General features: G+C 58.9%; 1 protein-coding gene across 3 annotated transcripts in view; it reads right to left on the reverse strand.

Moving 5' to 3' along the window:
- Window positions 1-20,274, reverse strand: part of NFATC1 (nuclear factor of activated T cells 1) — an 87,132-nt gene that overhangs the window by 28,443 nt on the left and 38,415 nt on the right. For all 3 annotated transcript variants that reach the window (XM_027525794.1, XM_027525796.1, XM_027525795.1), the window contains exons 7-8: window positions 14,048-14,103; window positions 8,312-8,444 (exon numbers count right to left, since the gene is read on the reverse strand). In XM_027525794.1, coding sequence (XP_027381595.1) covers window positions 8,312-8,444; window positions 14,048-14,103 — 189 coding nt within the window. The remainder of the gene's footprint in view (window positions 1-8,311; window positions 8,445-14,047; window positions 14,104-20,274) is intronic.

The raw sequence follows: 20,274 nt of genomic DNA on the forward strand, positions 1-20,274 counted from the left end.
GTCTCCCACAGCCCCATGGGTGCGAGTTTCCTGTAACTCTGTGTCCCCTTTCGTGAGGGTCTTCTGTGGCCCACTGGGTGCGGATTTCCCGTGACTCCGTGTCCCCCTTCCTGCAGGTCTCCCACGGCCCTGTGGGTGTGGGTATCCTGAGACTCTGTGTTCCCCTTCTTTCGGGTCTCATGCAGCCCTGTGGGTGCGGGTTTCCAGAGAACTTCCTGTCCCCCGTCTTGCGGGTCTCCCGTGGCCTGTGGGTGCGGTTCTCCCGTGACTCTGTGTCCCCCTTCTTGTGGGTCTCCTGCGGCACTGTGGGTGCGGGTCTCCCATGACTCCATGTCCCCCTTCCTGCGGGTCTCCCATGGCCCCGTGGGTGTGTGCAAGACCCGCCCCTCCAGCGTGGGTGTGCTACTTCCCCACACGGATGCCACAGGATGCAGAGACCGCAGGCCCCAGGGGAGGGCACGCGCTGGGCCCAGGGCTGTTCCGAGTCCAGACTGGGTCCTCAAGGTTCGGTGTGCCTGTGGGCCCCACGTCCGAGGGCGTGTGCAGAACCACTTTCAGATGCGACCCCTCCCCTCCAATCTGCACACCCGTGGTCAGCAGCGGCCACAGCCTGGGGCTTCTGCAGTAAGCACCGTTCCCTCAGCCTGGGGCCCCACGTGGAAGCCGCTTCAGGAGACGCCTGGACTGGGTCCGAGCCCCACGTGCCTCCTGATTGGGGCTCCAGCCCTGAGTCCCACATCCCAGTGAGGCGGTGGGGAGAGGGGGCCGGGGGCCTTGACGGAGGCACCAGTCCCACGGGTCACAGACCCCGCGATGCGCCTGCCTGCTGCCCGATGAGAAGCCCGGTGTGAGGCGGCTCCCGTGCGGGTGAGGTGGCCTCTCCAGGAGCCGGCCGCCTGCCTGGACCGTGCTGCGGAGCGGGGCAGGCTTCCAGCCAGGTCCATAGGAAGCGGCAGGGGGCGCGCTGGGGCGGGGCCTTCCAACGGGGCAGCACTGGCGCCTGTCACCAGACAAGCCGGGCGGCTGCTTCTGCGCACGCGCGGCCCGGATGACGCCGGTTATGCTCTGCGTCGGCGCCGACGTGCAGAGCCCAGGGCCTCAGAGCGGCAGGTCCGGCAGGTTAAGCCAATGCCCTCGGGGCTCCTCTCCCATGCCGCGTTCTCAGCCTGGTGCCAGGGCAGGCTCACCTCCTTCTTCAGGTGCCCCTCCAGCGCTTTAACCAGCCCCCTGCCCACCTCACCTGCTCTGGCGGAGCTGTGGGGAAATGCCGGGGCTGGTTTGCCTGCTGCACGGCGGCAGCCGGACCACCGGGGCTGGCGGAGGGCGGGAGCAGGAGGGCGTCTGTGTGGCCGTGGGCACTGGCGTCAGGTCGTGAGCCCATGCGGACCCCGAGTCCCCACCACAGAGGGTGGACGTGACCCAGGTTGCGTCCCCCCACTCGTAGCCCCCGGGTCCCCACGGGCGCACAGCTCCGGTTCCTCGGCGACCCGGCCGAGCGGGGCCTTCTCGCTCAGACGTCTTCCTGTGTCTGCATCCCGCGCTCGCCCCCACCCTGAAGCCCCAGCACGAGGCCATCTCGACGGCTCCCTTTGGGAAGAAACTCGTGCTCTTAAGGAGATGACCCCCCTCCCCCCGCCCACCCTGGGGGCTTCACACGGTGCCCGGACGGTGACTGAGAGAGACTCCAGCGAGTCAGCCCCGCCGGGGGCACTTCCAGGCAGCGTGCGGCAGACGCGGGGTCCTGGCACACCTGCCCGCTCTCTTCACGACACCTGGCACGGTATGCAGACGGAGACGACTGGACAAGAAACAGTGACAGACACCGAGAAGAGGCACTCTTCTGATGGACGGACGGATGGACGGACATGGCCACACCCGGGTCGAGGGCCAGCGTCCACACCGCACGTGTGTGGGTGGACTTGGGCCCCGGAAGCACCTGCCGGCTGCGTGGCCTCCGGGCTGACCCCACGGCCCCCAGTCAGGTGACGTCCAGCTAGGAGGGGACTGAGGGCCCAACAAGCACGGTTTCCACTGGCGCAGGAGGAGCCAGGGTTGGGCTGACCCCACAGCCCAAGGGGCTGCTGCCAATGGACCTGCCCCACACGGGTGCTGGGCAGCGAAACCCCGAGCCCGGTGACGGCGTCTGGAGGCGGACGGCAGGGAGGAGGCGGGTCAGCGAGGGGAGGGGGCCGACGCTGCGGGGCCGTGGTCCAGAGAGAGGGTCTCACTGTCCATTGACATGGGGAATGCAGGACACAGAGGACACGGGGACATGGGACACAGGGTGAGGGGGACACGGGACATGGGACACAGGGAGGGGGACACACGGGGGGATATGGGGGACACAGCAAAGGGGACACAGTGTGGGGGGGCGTCTGTGAGCCAGGTGGGCCAGGCCCCCCTCCCCGACCTGGCACCCCCAGCACCTGAGCTGACTGCAGCCTCTCCAGGCAGGCAGGGACCTCTGTGGGAGATACCACCCTGGCGCCTGGAGCGCCACCTGAGGACAGCAGGAGCGTGAGCCCGCCCGGCCCCGCCCGCACGGGAGAGGCTGTCCTCCCGGAGAGCAAAGCCCAAACTGCCTTCTGTTTGTTACGTGACATTCGAGCTGTGAACACAGACACCCGCAACAGAACTTCAGGGCATGGTTTCTGAGGCAGGAATCGTGGGCATGGAGCTGCCTGAGCTGCCAGCCCCGGTGAGAGGACACCTCTGTGCGTGTCCTGGGCAGAAGGGAGCCGTGGGGGTGGGCGGCTGGACCAGAGGATGAGGGGACTCGAGCGCACGACGGCAAGAGTGACGTCTCCTCCTCTGCGGACAAGCTCTGACCTCCCCAAGCACTTGCATCAGGTCCTGGGTCTCAGAGGACAAGCTCCCGGCTTGGGGCGGGAACCTCACAACCGCGACAGGCGCTGAGACCTCAGGTCTGTGCTGGCGGGAGCTCCGGTCTAGCCTGATGGGGGTGCTGCCCGGCAGCTCTGCAGGAGCATCGAGGGGACCCCAAGAGACAGAGCAACTGCAGGCTCGGGCACGCTGAGATGGACCAGCTTCACGGCTCTAAGGCAGACATGTGGGGTGTGAGCTGGCGAGGCGGCCTGGCCATCCGTGGCGATGGCACCGCTGGGTCGGCCCTGCCTGGGGATCTGACTCCTCTGATTAGGCTGACAATGGATGGCGGGCAGAACAGACAAAATGAACCAACGAGTGGGTCGCTTTTGGGTTTCACCCGGTGCTGCAAAAGCTGCGTCAGAAGGACCGTGCCTCACCCTCTTGCGTTTGGTCCAGGCAGCTGCGTGTCCGGGGCTGTGACTCACTGGGGGCCCTGGGGTGACCTCTGTGTGAGCGCCTCGTGGGGATCTGGAGTCGCCAAGTCGCTCTGCGAGGTTGTGCCTGGGGGCCCGGCCTCATGCCTGACTCAGACCGCCTCGAGTTTCGGTGGCCGGTGGCCCTCAGTGTCCACCCTCCACCCTCCTCAATCCACAGTGTGTGACGGTCTCTGCAGGGGATGCCTGGTGTGGCTGTGCTGGGCTCTGGGCCCAGACCCCCACAGAAAGGGCGCCCACGTTCTTTCCCACCAGTTCAGGCCCCTGGTTCACCCACCCCCATCGTTCCTCTCTTCCAAGCTCAGACCCCTCCCTGCAAAGTCGAGGCCGGGCAGCAGCCTGAAGCAGTCGCTGGTCAAGACAGCCGACGGTACTGACCCCATGGAGGCCTTTAGAGGTGAACAGTCTCCAGTCCCCCCCGAATGCCTGGGCTCTCCACCACCAGCTCCAGACAGCAAGGCCAGCGGCACGCAGGCCAGACCCACAGCAAGGAGCTGAGGCCCACAGCAAAGAGTGTCCAAGCCCCCTCCCCCAACTCGTCCCTCTGGGGCCAGCAGCAGGGCCCTGGACACACGGGCAACCAGCTCCCAGCTCCCGTGTGGCAAGTTTAATGTGGAAAGAGCTAGAAACACAGATCCCTCGTCCCTGGCTGGAGCTGTGAGGGAACCCATAAAGCTGGGGTTTAATAACAGCAGGAGAAGCCTAGCCAAGTGCCCGCACGAGCCCCCACCCTGCCTGGCCCCCCAGCCACACGGCTGAGCTGACTTGCAAGGTTCCAGGACACCCAGGGACACTGGCCAGGCCACCAACCACAGCGGCTCTCTCCCCACCGCCCTCCCGCCTGCACCCGGCCCCACTCGGTCTTCAGGCGGAAGTTTAGGGGCTGTAGGCCCAGGACGGACACCCTAGCCCTCCGCCCACGTTGGGGGAACGCTGTAGCACCTGCCTGGCCAGGGGGCCGACGGGTCCTCTGAGACGAGGCGAGGCCAGACGGGCCCTGGTGTGGACAGAGGTCCATCTGCAACCCTCTCCTCGGCCCCCTGTTCCCACCAGGAGACGAGATGAGAAAGCTCAGCCTGGGGCCCTCAGGGCGAAGGACGGGGACAGACTGAAGCCCCAGCTTCAGTGAGCTCTGGACATGGCTGCTCCAAGCAAGTGACTCAGGCTGTGCACACACACATGCACGCATACACACACATGTGTCTCAGATCAGAGGCACGGCTCCCTGCGGTCAAGGCCACAAAGACGCAGCTGTGATACAGCGGGGGGAGGGGGCGTAGGGGCCCACTGGGATCTGTGACCTGAGGGGATGCTGAAGAGTGGGCACCCGCGAGGCCTGGCTTAGAGGAGTGATCAGAGGGCGGCCTGGGGGCGGCCCCCGAAGCTCACTGCCGGGTGTGCACACTGGCTTCTGGGAGGTCAAGACTCGGGATGGAATGTCAGCGCCACGAACTCGGGGAAAGACGAGCCAGGCGCCCAGCAGAAAGGTCAGCCCAGAGCTGGCTGTGAGGCAAGGTCGCGGGGCTGACGGCCCAGGCGAGACAGCTGCCTGCCCGTGACTCCGGCCACCAGCCCTGGCCACCCTGCTGACCTGGACCCAGCAAGTGTGCGACCCTCGGCCTCAGGCTCTTGGAGATGGCTTCTCCATCGGCGGAGGCCACGTGGGCGCCTGAATGTCCCCAGGGCTTTCTCGCAATCCCGGCAAAACTCCTGGACCCTTGTGTCCTGAGCAAAAGGCAGGCAGGGGGCCAGGCGCCACGGCTGGCAGTCCAGGGAACAGCTAGAAGCATCTCAGACCAGAGACAGGCTCTTCAGACCCCAGGCTCTGCTGGACTCTCAACTCAGTAGCACGCAGACTTCCCTCTGTGACCCTGAGGTCATTAGTTGGGCTTCTTCCCTGCGTGCGGGCTGCCTGTCCCAGGGGCACCAGGCATTGCCAAGAACGCAAGCCCCAGGGACACAGCTAAAGTGGACACTGCCGTCCCCCAGACTTGGGAGCCGCCCCCCACAGGCAGGCTGCTTTGCATCTTTAACACAGCTGGTGCGTGGGAACTTAAGGACCGTCACTGCTCCCCAGAAGGTCTCAGTCCCACGACAGGACCAGGGCCTTCAGCTCAGTTACCCCAGAGACTGCACGCTTCCTTTCAGAAGACTGCGAGTTAAACCCAGACGGTGACCAACCAGACACGGAGGCAACACCCCGGCCGCACGCGCTGTGTCTGCAGCACAAGCGCCTGGATAGACGTCTGCTCTGCTCTGCCCTCGGCCTTCGCCCAGAGACACTGCACAGAGCCCGACTCTGCCTGCTCGGCTCGCCCTGGGTGTCCCATCGCAGCTGGAGACTTCTCCCCACAAGGGAAAGAAAATGAAAGTGAAAGTCACTCAGCCGTGTGCGACTCTTTGCAACCCCATGGACTGTAGCCCTCCAGGCCAGAATACTGGAGTGGTTGCCATGCCCTCCTCCAGGGTTCTTTCTGACTCAGGGATTGAACCCAGGTCTCCAGCATTGCAGGTGGATTCTTTACCGTCTGAGCCACCAGGGAAGGGACCCAAACTGCCTGGGCCCCATATAGGCCAGCAGCCAGGACTCCCTTCCAGGCTGAACAGCTGATGCTAACGTGATGTGGCGGACGGCCGGGGACAGGGGGCTGCGGTGGGTTTCCCTGTGGTCGAGGCTTCCGGGGGTGAGGGCAGGGTTGAGACACAATGTGGGGAGGGGGTGGGGATGTGGGGATTTGCCCGCCTGCACGCCCCCCAGCACCACCACTGTTGTGAAGACTCAGCCTGAAGCTGAAGGAGGCAGTGACAGTGGGAAGAACACCAAACCCAAAACTGGAAACTTGAATTCTGTTTTTTCATTCATGCATTTATTTTTTTTTAAAGAAAAAAAAAAACACACATATAGGGATGGCCCCTGTGATTTGGTAAGAAGTCAGGGCTGCCTAGGGGCTGCTCATAGGGAACCTGCAGTACAGTGGAGTGTCTGTAATCACAGCCCCTTGGGGCATGGAGACCACTCAGGAAGGTGGGCAGGGCTGGGCTCCAGGGGCAGGTGGCATGGCCCCCTTGGCCTCTGGGGATGAAGCAAATGTCCAGGAGAGATGTGAAGGGAGACCAGGCCACACGGCCATGCTCTGGACAGACAGACAGATGGACAGAGGATTTACGGGTGGAGCAGGGTCACCAGCTGAAAGGGGCATTCCGGGCAGACATAGAGGATAGAGTGTGGAGTCGGGGCAGGTCACTGCTGGTGGCGGGGCCTGCAGGACTGAAGGACAGCTGCAGGGAAGGGGAGATGGGGGCCCCAAGACAGCCCCGCCCACGACCTCAGCAACGTCTCTTTGGGGGCCTCAGTATCCCCATCTGAAAGGCCCCGTGAACACTGGGGCATCTGTGTTAGTGGGAGGTGAACCTGGAGTGAAATGTAGGAAACGATGTTCAAACTAGTTTCTAAACTGCTTCAGACAGTGATTTTTTCTTTATAACATTCAATTTTTAGTCAACCATACTTGAATTTTAATTAGTACGTGATTGTTACATTTTCAAGTCAACATGAGTATTTCTGCCACCAGGGCTGCAGTACTGTGTCCAACAGCAGGCAGGACTTGAGAGGTGCACCCAGTGGGCCACAGATGTGCAGACAGGCCCAGGGCAGGAGGGCGGAGGTTCTCCTCGTGCATAGGCCCACGGCAGCACGTTCCTGCGGCTCTGTCCATGTGCACGCTCGTGACGCAGTGACTTTACAGCAAAACCACGTTATTCAAACCTGGAGAGCCTTGGCTACTGTTTTCCTGGAAAACAGTTAATTCTACTGTCTGACGGCCACAGGTTCTCCAGGGCTTTCTGTCACCTAGTCTATTGTGACACAGAGAGTTTCACGTTTAAGAGAAAACTGAAGCCTCCAAAAACATCTTCATAAGGACATAGCTGCTTTCGCAATTAGTTCTAAGTATGTGATTTCCCTCTTAGATAATAGGGATCTCTCAAGTATTCAGAACAAAAGCCACAGTATAACAGCTGCACTTATATCACACAACGGAATCAGGACTCGGTCCTCTCTGGACACAGACCTGCCTGCCTGGAGGAGGTGGTGGGGGCCAGGGCACCAGGCTGCAGGGCTGAGCTCTGCTGGCAAACAACTGCCTATGAGTTCAGGGGTGAAGCAACAACAGTGTTGCTCTCCTTAAGAAAATAGCCTGGAACATGGAACAGGTGCAAACAGGCCTTTTTAGAACGAGAAACCACCCTTCAAGTGTGTGAATGGACCATGTAAACAAGGTGTTTTTGCTCAAGCAAAGGGTGTTTGGTGAAACAGCATCACCGACTCAATGGACATGAACTTGAGCAAACTGCGGGCGACAGTGGAGAACAGGGAGGCCTGGAGTGCTGCAGTCCATGGGGTCGCAAAGATCGGACGCGACTGAGCGACGCAACAACAACAACGGGTGTTTGGGGGCGAGAGCCTCCCGGCCGAGGGGAGAGGCAATTTTCCAGCCGAGAGTTTTATGTGGGACGTCAGCTTGGGGACAGAACCATCATGTTAGTGAATGACCACACCAGTCACCAGCCTCAGGCCTCAGGTTTATTTCTCAAGCACCTGCAAAATCATGACAACTATTTGCATTTCCACCTTAAGCATCTCGAGAATTTAAATTCACGCCGAGGCCACCTCATCAGCTTCTGAGCACGAAACAGCTGCACCTTCTCACCCCCTTGGCGGTTTCACATTGGCAAGCAGCCTCCAAAGGGTCAGTAATCACCCCCAAATGCAGCCCCACCCCCACAGTAAGGAAGGAAAGCACACCAAAAGCTCCACTTCTGCTTGGAAGGAACCGACGATGAGATCTTGCTAACAGGACATGACGGCCGGGCCCACAGTGCGACCACACGGTTTGAAGCGACTGAAACGTCAGGGTCCCTGATTTTCTTTTAGGAAAAGCACCCCGTGGGTTCGTTGGCGGCATTTACGGTTAGAAAGAGAGCGTTACCGTTGGCAGGCAGGTAGGTGAAGTGCTGGTACTGGCTCCGCTTCCTCTTCCCGTTGCAGACGTAGAAGTTGACCTGCACAGGGCTGGTTATCCTCTGGTTGCGGAAAGGCGGGATCTCCACCACCAGCGAGTTCTAGAGAGAAAGAGGTAGGTGAGGGTGGTGAACGACTCACAAGCCAGGGACACAACCACCCACTCCCCTACCCCGCCGAGAGTGAGGCACGCAGGTTTCTCCCTGGAGAGGCCTGCCCGAGCGCCTGGGGCCCAGGGCTTCTGCATGGCCAGAGCCCAGGGGGGCTGAGGGGGGTGTGCGGGGAGGAGGCGGGGGCTTCATCTAAGATGATGCCGACTGAGTCAGGAGAGAAGTCGTGAGCACAGGTGCCGAGAGGGGATCAGCCACTGGGCAGGACCCCACGCCTCTCTGTCCCCAAACCCAAGCATGACCTGCAGGAAACTGATAGGCCCCCAGGCACCGACTCGCAGTGGACCCAGGAGCACCTGTCCAGCTAACTGGCAGCAGAGACCCAGGGCAAGTGCCCCCCTGGAGATGCTCTGTGCCAATGGCCCAAAGCCCGAGCCACGACCCCGACAATGGATGGGGATGGGAAGGTGGACAGGCAGGCACGATGGACCAGGGGTTTATGGAGGCTGTTGTTACCCTTCTAGGTTTTAAATGAAAGATCAGCAACATCTGCACCAAACTGCCCCCTTTTAAGTACAGATACACAGAGGAGTCACTGGGGCAGGGCCAGCGTGTGTTGTGGGGGAAGAAAGCAGAGAGGGTCTGCGTGCTCAGGTGTCCAGCCATCCACACGAGGGCCCAACCTCAGCACCAAAGAGAGGCCCTGATTTTGGGGGTGGGGTAGGGCAAGATTTCACATCCTAAAAGGTTTCTTCAATGATTTTTATCATACGATTTCAGTTAACAAGAGGAAAATGTGTAAGAGAAATCCGTGGCATCACTTTTTTTTAAGAGTTGTTGTAGCCAATTAACAGCAAAATTGATTGGATCCAGTTAATAATGAAATCTTAAGAATGTTTAAACAGAAAAGTGAGAACTTCAGGGCAACTCTTCCCTTTACAGATGAAAACATGAGGCCCAGTCTGCTGCTAAGGGCAGCTGGTGGGGGGATAGGGGGCAGGACCAGGCCTGCAGCCTGCTCTGGGCTCCGTCTCCTGGGACCACATGTGTGCCAGAAAGTGCATTTCTGTTGTTTTAATAACTTCATCCCATTTGGAACAAGATGCAGTCAGTGGAGCAAAGGGTGGGTAACCCGGAAAGGGCATGTGTGCTCAGTCAGACCCCTGCCGGGGCTGCACCTCTGCCAAGTCTGTGCCCCAGCCCCGCAGCCCGTGTCTGGGAGCCTGGCTTGGGTCGGACAGGCCTGCACTTCAGCCTGGGCTCTGACATCTCCAAGTCTTCACTCGACCACTGGCACAGGGGAGAGGACGAGGAAGACGCTCCTCGGGGCAATGGTCTGAGGAGGGGACTGCAGGGAATGCTGGCACCGGCACACAGCTGGTGCTCAGTGGCAGCAGACGTCGGAGTCAACAGCAGAAACGAGGACAAGAGACAGAAAGGCAGAGGGCTTGCTCAAGTTGAGACCAGAACCAGAGCTGGGACGCAGGAGTGGCTGCAGGGACGCACCGGGACATGCCCGGTGGGGCAAGGAACTTGCAGCAGGTTCCACATCGGGGGGCCAGGTGCTCTTCGTTCCAAGTGACTGGAGGACTGTGTTTAGATGTGGGCACAGACTGATATGCTGGACAGGTTATTAGATCATGATGAAGCACTAAATGTGCAGTGAGGGTAGAGGTCAGAAGGGAAACCTGTCTCTCCAGCACCAGGGCAAGAGGTCCAAACGGCTCTCAGCACATTCGTGCCACTTACTTTGAGAAAACCCACCATCTACACTTCTCATGGTCATACATAAACCACACACGCAGTGCCACCCAGCCTTGTTGAAATGGATAATGTGTATGTACGTGTGTGTGTGTACAGATACATACCAACTGTATACACTGCTTAAGGTCATACATAAACCACACACGCAGTGCCACCCAGCCTCGTTGAAATGTATAATGTGTATGTATGTGTGTGTGCGTGTAGATACACGCCCATGACAGGAAAAGGGTGGAAGGAAATACGCCCACGTGTTAATGGTGGCCACATCCCACTGAAATTTCACTAGGCGTTTTCCTTTTTAAACTTTGTTAATATCGTCCAAGTTTCCACAATGAATATGGCACGCTTTCATAATTAGAAGAAATATATGAAAGTAAACTTCATTTAAGAGATAAGAAAGCTGAAACCGTAAAGCTGAAGCACATCGCTGTTCACATGCTTTTCTCTCAGAACACACGATTGATAATGGTTAAGTTTTCTTTAAAATATGCACTGTTCACAGTGGAAAAGGAAACCCAACAACGGAAAATCTGAACATGCAAACTTGGCGGAATTATTTCGATGCCAAAAATGCACAGTTTCTGCTGGCCTCTCCTTCCTGCCCAGGGAGAAGGGGTGGGTAGCCCGGGGGCAGAGGACTTGGGCCTACAGGGGGCCTGGAACCTGGAGCCAAGGGCCTCTGTTTCGGGGTGACCGCCAGTGGCTGGTATTGGTCACAGCAAACCCGAGGCCCACCTCTGTAACTGTGGGGCCTGGAGTCCTTGTCCAGAAGTGGAGTTCCTAAGGCAGCAGCATCTCCCCAAGGGAACCAGGGGGAGCCGTGAGGCAGCGTGTGAGGTTAGAGGCCTGGACACCCTGGGGGGTGGTGACAGTGGGATACAGGCGTCCTCCCTGGGCCTGGGAGGAAAGGTTGCCCTTAATACCATTTGGAAAGGTTTCTGTAAATGCATCAGTGCTTGGAAAAGGAAGCTAAAGTCACAGGTAAAGATGCTTGCGGTAGTTATGTATAGATGTGAGAGCTGGACCACAGAGTAGGCTGAGCGCCGAAGAATTGATGCTTTCAAATTATGGTGCTGGGGAAGACTTGAGAGTCCCTTGGACAGCAAGATCAAACCAGTCAATTCAACAGGAAATCAACCCTGAATATTCACTGGAAGGACTGATGCTGAAGCTGAAGCTCCAGTACTTTGGCCACCTGATGCAAAAAGCTGACTCACTGGAAAAGACCCTGATGCTGCGAAAGAATGAAGGCAGCAAGAGGAGGAGGCGACAGGATGAGATGGCTGGATGGCATCATCGACTCAATGGACATGAGTTTGAGCAAGCTCTGGGAGTTGGTGAAGGACAGGGAAGTCTGGTATGCTGCAGTCCATGGAGTTGCAAAGAGCTGGACATGACTTAGCAGCTCAACAACAGCATGCTTCTTCCTGATGAAGCCACCTGTGTGGAGGGAGGGGATTCCAGACACAGGGCAGAGGGTACCGGGATCACGTCTGCAAATCTCGTGGCCGACAGAGAAAATTCAGTCCTTATCATGAATGAGACTTTGAACAATGACTCCCACTGCCTGTGCTCTCAGGAATGCACCATCCACACGCCACCATCAAGAGGGGCCAGTGGGACGAGGGAGAGACAGTGGAGGAACTTTGAACTTCAAAAAATCACCGTAGGATGTAAGAGTAATATAAAATAATTAAATATAAATCTATTACATTTAAATTATTAATTACCTCATTCAAGATGTTTGTATTCTTATTTTTTCTGCACTTGATAAAACATTCTCAGAGAAATGTTGATGTGTCTTATGGCGATTATATATTTTTTCTTTTCCCTTATATTTCTTCTGATTTTTGATTTATGTATCTTTGTTTTTTTGCTGTTAGGTGTCTAACGTTTTATAATATCTATCTTCTTTGTGAATTGTACCTTTCATCATTAAAAAAATTCATCTTTTTTCATTTAAAATAAATAAGTTAAAAATTTTTAAAGTAAAGGATTTTTAAAAGAAAAAAATCACCTGCCAGCCTGTGCATTGTTACCTGAAGGTTCCTCCTGCTCTGTGAAGACAAAGGAGGACAGACACTTGGAGGTGGACAGTAATCCAACCCGTCAATAAACACTTCAGACACAAGGTCTTCACACCCCAACCAGAAGGCAGGGGCTGGGAGTGTGGGTGACAGCACAGGGCTGCTCTGCTGGGCATTCTTATAAAATAAAGATGCGGGCCGAAAGGTGTACCGTGTCAGCGCTCATCCAGAGGAAGGAGAAGCCTCTGCCGACTTCAGACAGAAACACAGCAAGAAGGCACCAGTCTTCCTCAGGCCCCTTCCTGCTTCTCCCTCAGGCCCCCTGGTTCTCCCTCAGCCCCCTGGTTCTCCCTCAGGCCTTCTGGTTCTCCCTCAGCCCCCTGGTTCTCTCTCAGGCCCCGCCCTGGTTCTCTCTCAGGCCCCCCGGTTTTCCCTCAGGCCTCCTGGTTCTCTCTCAGGCCCCCTCCTGGTTCTCTCTCAGGCCCCCTCCTGGTTCTCCCTCAGCCCCCCTCCTGGTTCTCCCTCAGGCCCCCGTGGTTCTCCCTCAGCCCCCCTGGTTCTCCCTCAGGCCTCCTGGTTCTCTCTCAGGCCCTGCCCTGGTTCTCTCTCAGGCCCTGCCCTGGTTCTCTCTCAGGCCCCCTGGTTCTCTCTCAGGCCCCCCGATTCTCTCTCAGGCCCCCCGATTCTCTCTCAGGCCCCCTGGTTCTCCCTCAGCCCCCTGGTTCTCCCTCAGACCCCTGGTTCTCCCTCAGCCCCCTGGTTCTCCCTCAGCCCCTTGGTTCTCCCTCAGACCCCTGGTTCTCCCTCAGCCCCCTTGGTTCTCCCTCAGCCCCTTGGTTCTCTCTCAGGCCCCCTCCTGGTTCTCTCTCAGGCCTCCTGGTTCTCCCTCAGGCCTCCTGGTTCTCAGGCCCTTCTGGTTCTCCCTCAGCCCCTTGGTTCTCCCTCAGGCCTCCTGGTTCTCTCTCAGGCCTCCTGGTTCTCTCTCAGGCCCTCCTGGTTCTCCCTCAGGCCTCTTGGTTCTCTCTCAGGCCTCCTGGTTCTCTCTCAGGCCCTCCTGATTCTCCCTCAGCCCCCTGGTTCTCTCTTAGGCCCTCCTCCTGGTTCTCCCTCAGGCCCCCTCCTGGCTCTTCCTTAAGTGTGAGCAGCCACAAATACCACGGAGGCCAAGTGCAAGATGGGCACCTGCAGGCCCTGCGCCCTGCAGAGGGTAGGTGGGCACAGAGGACCTCGGGTCTGCAGGTCCCCCTGGCTGCTGGCCAGCAGGACAAGCAGGTGGAGCAGCACTTAGATCTGACCTTGAGCTTGTGTCCTGGTGGGAGGACAGTGCGTGAGGAGCCAAGGACGCTGGTAGAAACCCTGGGCCCGCATGGCCAGGCAGTGAGGGGTGGGGCTCAGGCTCTGGAGAGGGGGTCCTCCCAGAGGGCAGCGAGTCTGGACTCCCTGGTGACAATGGCCAGTGGAGACCGCAGGCTCTGGGCATGTGTGTGTACCTCGTCTACCTGGTGGGGGCCTGCAGCCCAGGAGCTGCCTGGCTCTCTGCAGTCACCCCGCGTCCGCGTTGTCTGCTCCCTGCGCTGCGCGTGCAGAGACCACTTGGGTCAGGAGGCACTTCACAACCATTTCTACTCCTTGTTCTCTCTCTTTCTGTGTGCTCATCCGTGGTTCATTGCAACAAATCAGAAGCCATGTGCCTTGGGCCAGGAGCCCCTGTGTAGTCAAGAGCCTCTCCAGAGAGCAAGTGGCCCCCTAGGCCGTGCGTCCACTCCCCTTACCCCCACAGCCACCCGTCTGGCCCACACTCACCGGCTTACACAGGTCTCCTTCAGTTTTTGCCTCCATCTCCCAGATGTGGTGCCCATCTGCAAGAAAGGATTTGGGAAGTCTGTTAATTCTGTCCCAACGGGGCGGCCCCCAAATCACACCTGGACGCAGGCAGATGGGAGTCCTGCGATGAGAGGACCCTCCCTTGCCCGGCCGGCTCAGCAGCAGCTGACGGGAGTGGGTCCCTGCATGACCGATCAACCACAGAGTGGATGCCAGGACCCCAGGAGAGAAGCTCAAACAGACCTGACTGCAGGTCTGGAGCGGGGGCCTGGAGACCCCCACTCTGCAGGAGGGAGCCCTTGAGCATCCCTAGCTAGGGCCTTGAGCGTCCCTAGCGCCAGCCCTGGAAGGGGTCTACGCTCAAAGAGGGGGTAACCCAGGAGGAACGCAGGCAACCCAGGTAGGAAGGCCATCGTCTGGGATGTGAGCCTGAGTGCAGGGCACACAGTGGGAGCTGGGGCCTCATTACCTGGGCCCGAAGTGCCCTCATAGGTCTTGGGAGCAGGGTTATTCTAATGATCGTGGCCCTAGAGCCACGGGTCCTGCCCTGCTCAGGGAAACTGGGGGCTGAATAAGAAAATCCTCTCTGAGACTACTCCTTGCCACATCAGGACACAGAAATGCAAAACACAAGGTATTTTTAACCTTACCCCGTGGCCGTTTGCATGTTTGAAAAAATGAAAAGGCTCCAGTGCCTGTGAAAGAAAGGGCCTATTGTCCCCGGGCCAGGCCCTGGAAGGAGGCAAGGCCCAGGACCCACTGGCTGGGGTGACAGAGCCGTGTTCCCGGTGCTAGGAAGCCCCTCTGGCAGGCGTGCTTTGCCTACAAGGCCAGGTCGTTATTTGGAATTAACAGATGTCAATCTCCTACATGGACCTCTTTGCACTTTTTTATAAAGTCGCTCCCCAAATGAATCGTTACATCTAGTAATGGTTCTGGGCCTAGTTTTTGCTTTCTCTCTGTTTTCCAAGAAGAAATGTATGTGTTACAAATACTAAATTATAAATAAGTTAAACAGCATCGCCTTTTTCTCCCTCACAGTGCTGGCTGGGCAGGGGCGGAGGGTGGAGCAGAGAGGAAATGTGAGTCACAGAGAGGCCTGGACATGCCAGGCCACACCAGCCCCTCGGGACACCGAGTGCCCCCGCAGAGCATCCAGCAGATGACCCACTAGGGGATCAAACACTGCTGGAGCCAGGGGACCCGCATCCGTCTCTCCTCTAGGAAAAACCAACAGGAGACGGAAAGAACACCCCCGCCCTTAAAAGTGCCAGCATTCCGCAAGCAGCACACAGCTCCCATGAGGGCAGGACTCAGGGAAGGAGCGACCCCAACTTGGGCGATAAATGGCAGAAGGTCCCTGGTACGCGTGGAAAGCACCGTGGACACGGCTCCCGTGGTGCGGCCCAGACCCGCTATGGATGCGCCACTGGGCCCCACCCACCCCCACCGGTTTGAGGAAACCGAAATGACTCTTCCTGTAACCAAGCTTCCCACGTCCTTGGTGCCTTTTAAAAACAACAATTTTTCTTATGACAAAGCCCATCGTTACCCCAAAACAGCCGTTAAGTGTTAAAACCTGAACAGCTGGGGCAAAGCTTTGCAACTGCTTCTCCTCTGGTCCATAGAGGTTGACAGACCCCTTCACCCAGCATCCACTGCCCACCCTCCAGGAGGGTCCGCAGACCAGACTAGCCTCCCGGGAATGGGCTGCAGGCCCACAGGTGGAACAGCCACCACGGGAAACGTGGGTGTGCAGCGGGCGGTGGGCGTGCGCACGGAGGACAGGCGCGGCGGGAGGGGCCGCGCGACACCATCCCGTCCAGTGCGGGCCTGGGGTCCAGCGGTCCCACCGTGCAAGCAGATCCACAAGCTGACCAGTCTGGCCACCCGCACAGGCTCACAGCTCTGTCGCAGCGTCTGAAAAGCACAGATCCCTGGAGCCACAGAGAGACGAGCACAGAGCAAAGGGGAGAGGCAGACGGGCCACTGAGGTCCGGCTCACAGGCACAGGGCTCCCACGTCCCTCACCCTGGCCTGGGGGCTCTGGCCCAGTCTGTGTTCTGTGGTCAGAAGTGCACACGCAGTCCTGCTCCAGGAGGAGGCCGGAGTGGCAGCCAGGGTGGCCCGTGCCTGCCCTGTGGGACCCCCACACGGGACACTCCCCAGCGGCCCCCACCCCGCTGACTGCTGACTCCTTGCACTGCCCCGGCCTGGGTCAGGTGACCCCTGGCCTCTGGCATGCTTGTCTGCAAAGCTGCTGGGAGGCCACCGGGTGTGGAACGCAGCCGTGGCTCCTACGGGAGGGGAGGCCGCAGGCCTGAATGGGCCTTTGTGCTCCAGCCTTATCAGGAGCTCGCTGGCCTCCTCAGTAGGAAACTGTGTGCAAGCCCAGGAGTAAAAATATTCCGAGTCATTAGGGAATTCCCTGCAGCCTGAGTCATCGGAAAGGCTTCCCCGCCACACCCGGCGGGAGGAGCCGGGCCTGGGAGGGGCTGCCCCGGCGCACGTCCTGCTCCACGCTCCACAGGGTGGGGACCGAGCAGGCCCGCCCGACGGAGGCCCGAGGGTCCCCAGCAGCTGACCCTGCCTGAAATGCGCTGGTTTCCAGCCCTCCGGGGGACCAGGGTTGGGGTGCTGCCTCTGATGCTCACATGGACAAGCAGACGTGCCTCTAGAGGGAAGGAAGGTCACTCCTTCGCCCAGGGGAGGGACGCGCATGCACTCATGTGAGCCCGCACACAGACCCACTGCGCATTATGCGTGACACCAACAGCCGTCCACGGCGAGCGACAAGTAGGACGGGCACCCTCTGGCCTTCAGAGGGTGATGTTCTGATGCCCTCACGGGACACTTGGAGGACCTTGCAGGGTGGCCCCCTGCAAGGGGGTCCCCTGACCATGGGAGAGCCGGGAATAGGATGCCATGGCCCCCGACCCCAGCAGGGCCCCGCCCGCCTATCATCTGCATTGAAGGCACTTGGGAAACAAAACCCCCCAAGACTGCTGAAAACATTCAGTTCAGGGTCGTGGGAGGACCACTTGGCTCCGAGGCCCAAAGTGAGAAAAAGCCTCCTGAGGACCAGAGGGGCCTGGCTGCTGCTCTTTTCCACCCACTGAGGATCAGCGCTGTTTCCTGATGGTCAATCCTGGGCAGTGGCAGGCCTTCCCTGCAGGAAACAAGTCCTGCTTCTGTTGCAAGGATTTAGGACTGAGGACGTGATGTTCTCTTCTAGGTCTGTGACCACGTGGGGTTTGGGACCTCAGTAATAGGTGTGAACAGGTCTGGCAGAGAGGTGGTCTGGTCGTGTAGCTGGCGGTCACGCTGAACCCGATGATCCTCCAAGTCTGCACCCTGGGTGGTTTAGCCCTGAGCCTGGGCAGATGGGACCTGCCTGAGCCTCAGTGCCAAGGGGTCCCCCTCGAGTCTGGGCCTTGAGGAGGCACAGTGTCCACTGGGATGCCCTGGGGACCACGCCCGTGCCCAGCCACACACAAGCTGCAGCGGACCATGTTGCCTGCTGAAGCCACCAGCTCTGGTGAGGTCTGCTGAGCTTCACAGTTTCTAGGAACCGCATGGAAAGGCTGGGCTACACATCACTGACTTTAAGCATCACAGTCGAGAACCTGGTAACATTCATGGCGGTGCAAGCTCCAAATCCCTGGTCTCTCCCGATCCCCCTCCATGTAGGCACTCTCTTCGTGTCCTCGTATTTAAATGTTTTTTATGTGTTTTTAATGTTTGCACATGTGCAAGTATATCCCTCATGCATAAGTCTGAACAGAGCCCCCTGACCTCCAGCAAGAGACAGTGCGGTGGGGGAGCATCTCAGCATCCTGCTCCTGCCAGGCCTCCCAGTGAGTCTGTCCCAGGCCCCATGCTCAGGGACGTCCACTGCGGGAGGTGGCATCTGGCTCAGAGGCCACAGCTGTCCTCCTTGAAGGGAAGGCCCTGTGGCTTCTTGCTGGACACTAAACCCTGAGCAGAATTACAGGGTGGTTCTGGAGAGTCTCACCACGAACGCAGCTGAGAACACGAACATCTCAGAGATGAGAGCGGCTGCTTCGCGGCTCTTTTTGAGGGGTCCCCTGACCATGGGAGGAGCCTCGCTCCCATGTCCTGAGGGCCATCTTCCTCCGGGACCCTGCTTGGTCACACAAGGTAGGCACAGGTGACAGCCAGCCCTGGCCAGGAGGAATCTTGAAACACTTAAGAAACTCCAAGTACTGCTCAGAGCAGCTGAGGCGACACGGTGACCAGACACCCACCTCACCCAGCGTCTGACATGAGACAGGCCGGCCACAGTCCTGCTCCTGCCCACAGCCAGCAGCTCCTGGACCAGCCTCACCACTCACATGCCAGCCTTGCTGCCTCCAAGTAGGGGCTAAAGACAGAATCTTCCAGCACACCAGGCACCTCCTCAGGAGCCTAGAGGATGACCAGTCTTTCAGTCTAAATTGACTTTAGTGGTTTCTCGCCCCAAAATCAACCAAGAAAAGCCCAGTAACTGTTGAGGCTCATCAGGAAGCACGTGTGCTCGGCTAAGAATGCACGCTGGACACACGGGACTGGCGTGGACGTGTGTGCAAATGTGCCGGCAACTTGGTTTAGACGCAGACGCAGTGTGACAGGACGCACAGCTGCGTGTTTACACTGTACTTGTCATGACGCACCACGTGTCTGCGGGATGTCTGGTCTCCACCCACTTACTGGTTTCTTGCCCTCTGCCCGCCAGACATGGAAATGCTGCAGGAGACAGCAGGCTGGGGACAGGCCAGCGTGGCAGCGGGTGACAGCAGCACTGAGCCTGCCTGGGGCCAGGGAGCCGGGAGCCCAGCGACCTTGACAGCCAGGCGCCCGGAACTTGGCTTCCAGCTGCAGGCAGATGGCCACCGTGCAGACCCGGGACCAGGCCGCCATGACCGAGGAGCCCGCCCCTGTCCACGATCGGCTGAGGAGATTGGGAGACGCCTCACGGTCCCATCATGGCACCCAGGTCGAGGTCAGGGCTGACTGCTCGAGGAAAGAGCCCGGGGCGCTGGCCAGCTCCCACTACACACATCTCCGAGTGCGGTGAGGACCCCGCCGCCCACAGGCTGGGAGGGGGTGCCCACGCACACATTTAGAACACAAATGCTGAAATTATTTCAAAATTCACCTCCTCCAAAGAGGGGCGTTCTGGTAGTGCGAATTCTTCCCCCACCACTGTACTCAGGCGGGTCTTCTCCCACCTGTAAAACAATTTCCAATCACAGGCACAATGGTGCAGGCAGAATGAGGTCAATGTGAAAGACTCTCAAGCCCGTTTTGACTGAAGCACTTAAGTTTCCTGCAGACTGTACAAAATCAACCCCATTACGGAGGCTGAGAGTCTCCGTGGTTTGCGGTCAGCAGCAGGGGCCCTGCCCTGGGCTCGAGAGCTGGACTGGGGCTCAGAGGAGCAGCTGGGCAACTGGCTCCAGAACCTGGCCTGCGGGCACTCCCTCCCAGCCTGTGGGCAGGGGCACCCCCTCAGGCCAGCCCCCCACAAAGAACGTGCTCTACAAACACACCCCAGGGTATGAGAGAGGTGAGGCCGCACGCTCACCCTTATGACCATGTGGGCCGGGTAGGGCTGGGCAGCCCTGGGGCAGGAGCCCTGCTCCCCCCAGCCCTACTCCCACCCCCACCCCTAACCCCCTGCATCCATCCTGCAGCTCAATAATAGGCTGGTCACCTGGTTCCCCAGACACCAGAGAGCAGAGAGCCTTTCCCTTCAGACCTGCAAGCGAGCATACACACACAGGTCCATGTGCATGCACACACAGGTCCATGTGCAAGCATACACCCGCATGCACACACACAGGTCCATGCACACATGTGCACACACACACACGAGTGGCTGTGGCCCCAAGGGGCACCATCATTGAAAGCAACCAGTGTCTCCTTCTGCACTGCGGGGCGCTGTGCCACCAGAACGAGTGGCACAAAAACGTCTCTGGGCCCCAGTGGGGTCCCCCATGGCTTCTGTGCCCATTGCACAACAGGATACCTGCCTAGGATGGTCTGCGGTTCTGAGAAAGCCAAAGACCAGCAAGAGCTGGTTGGAGCCCCTGAGCAGGCACCTGCTAGCTGGGCAGATGCAGGCCCCACACCCGCAGCCCCTCAAAGCCACGTTGAGGAAGCTCTGGGACCGTGCATGGTACCCTCTCCCGCCAGCCAACCTC

The sequence above is a fragment of the Bos indicus x Bos taurus genome, chromosome 24, assembly GCF_003369695.1.
Source record: "Bos indicus x Bos taurus breed Angus x Brahman F1 hybrid chromosome 24, Bos_hybrid_MaternalHap_v2.0, whole genome shotgun sequence".
In the NCBI taxonomy this organism is placed as follows: Eukaryota; Metazoa; Chordata; class Mammalia; order Artiodactyla; family Bovidae; genus Bos; species Bos indicus x Bos taurus.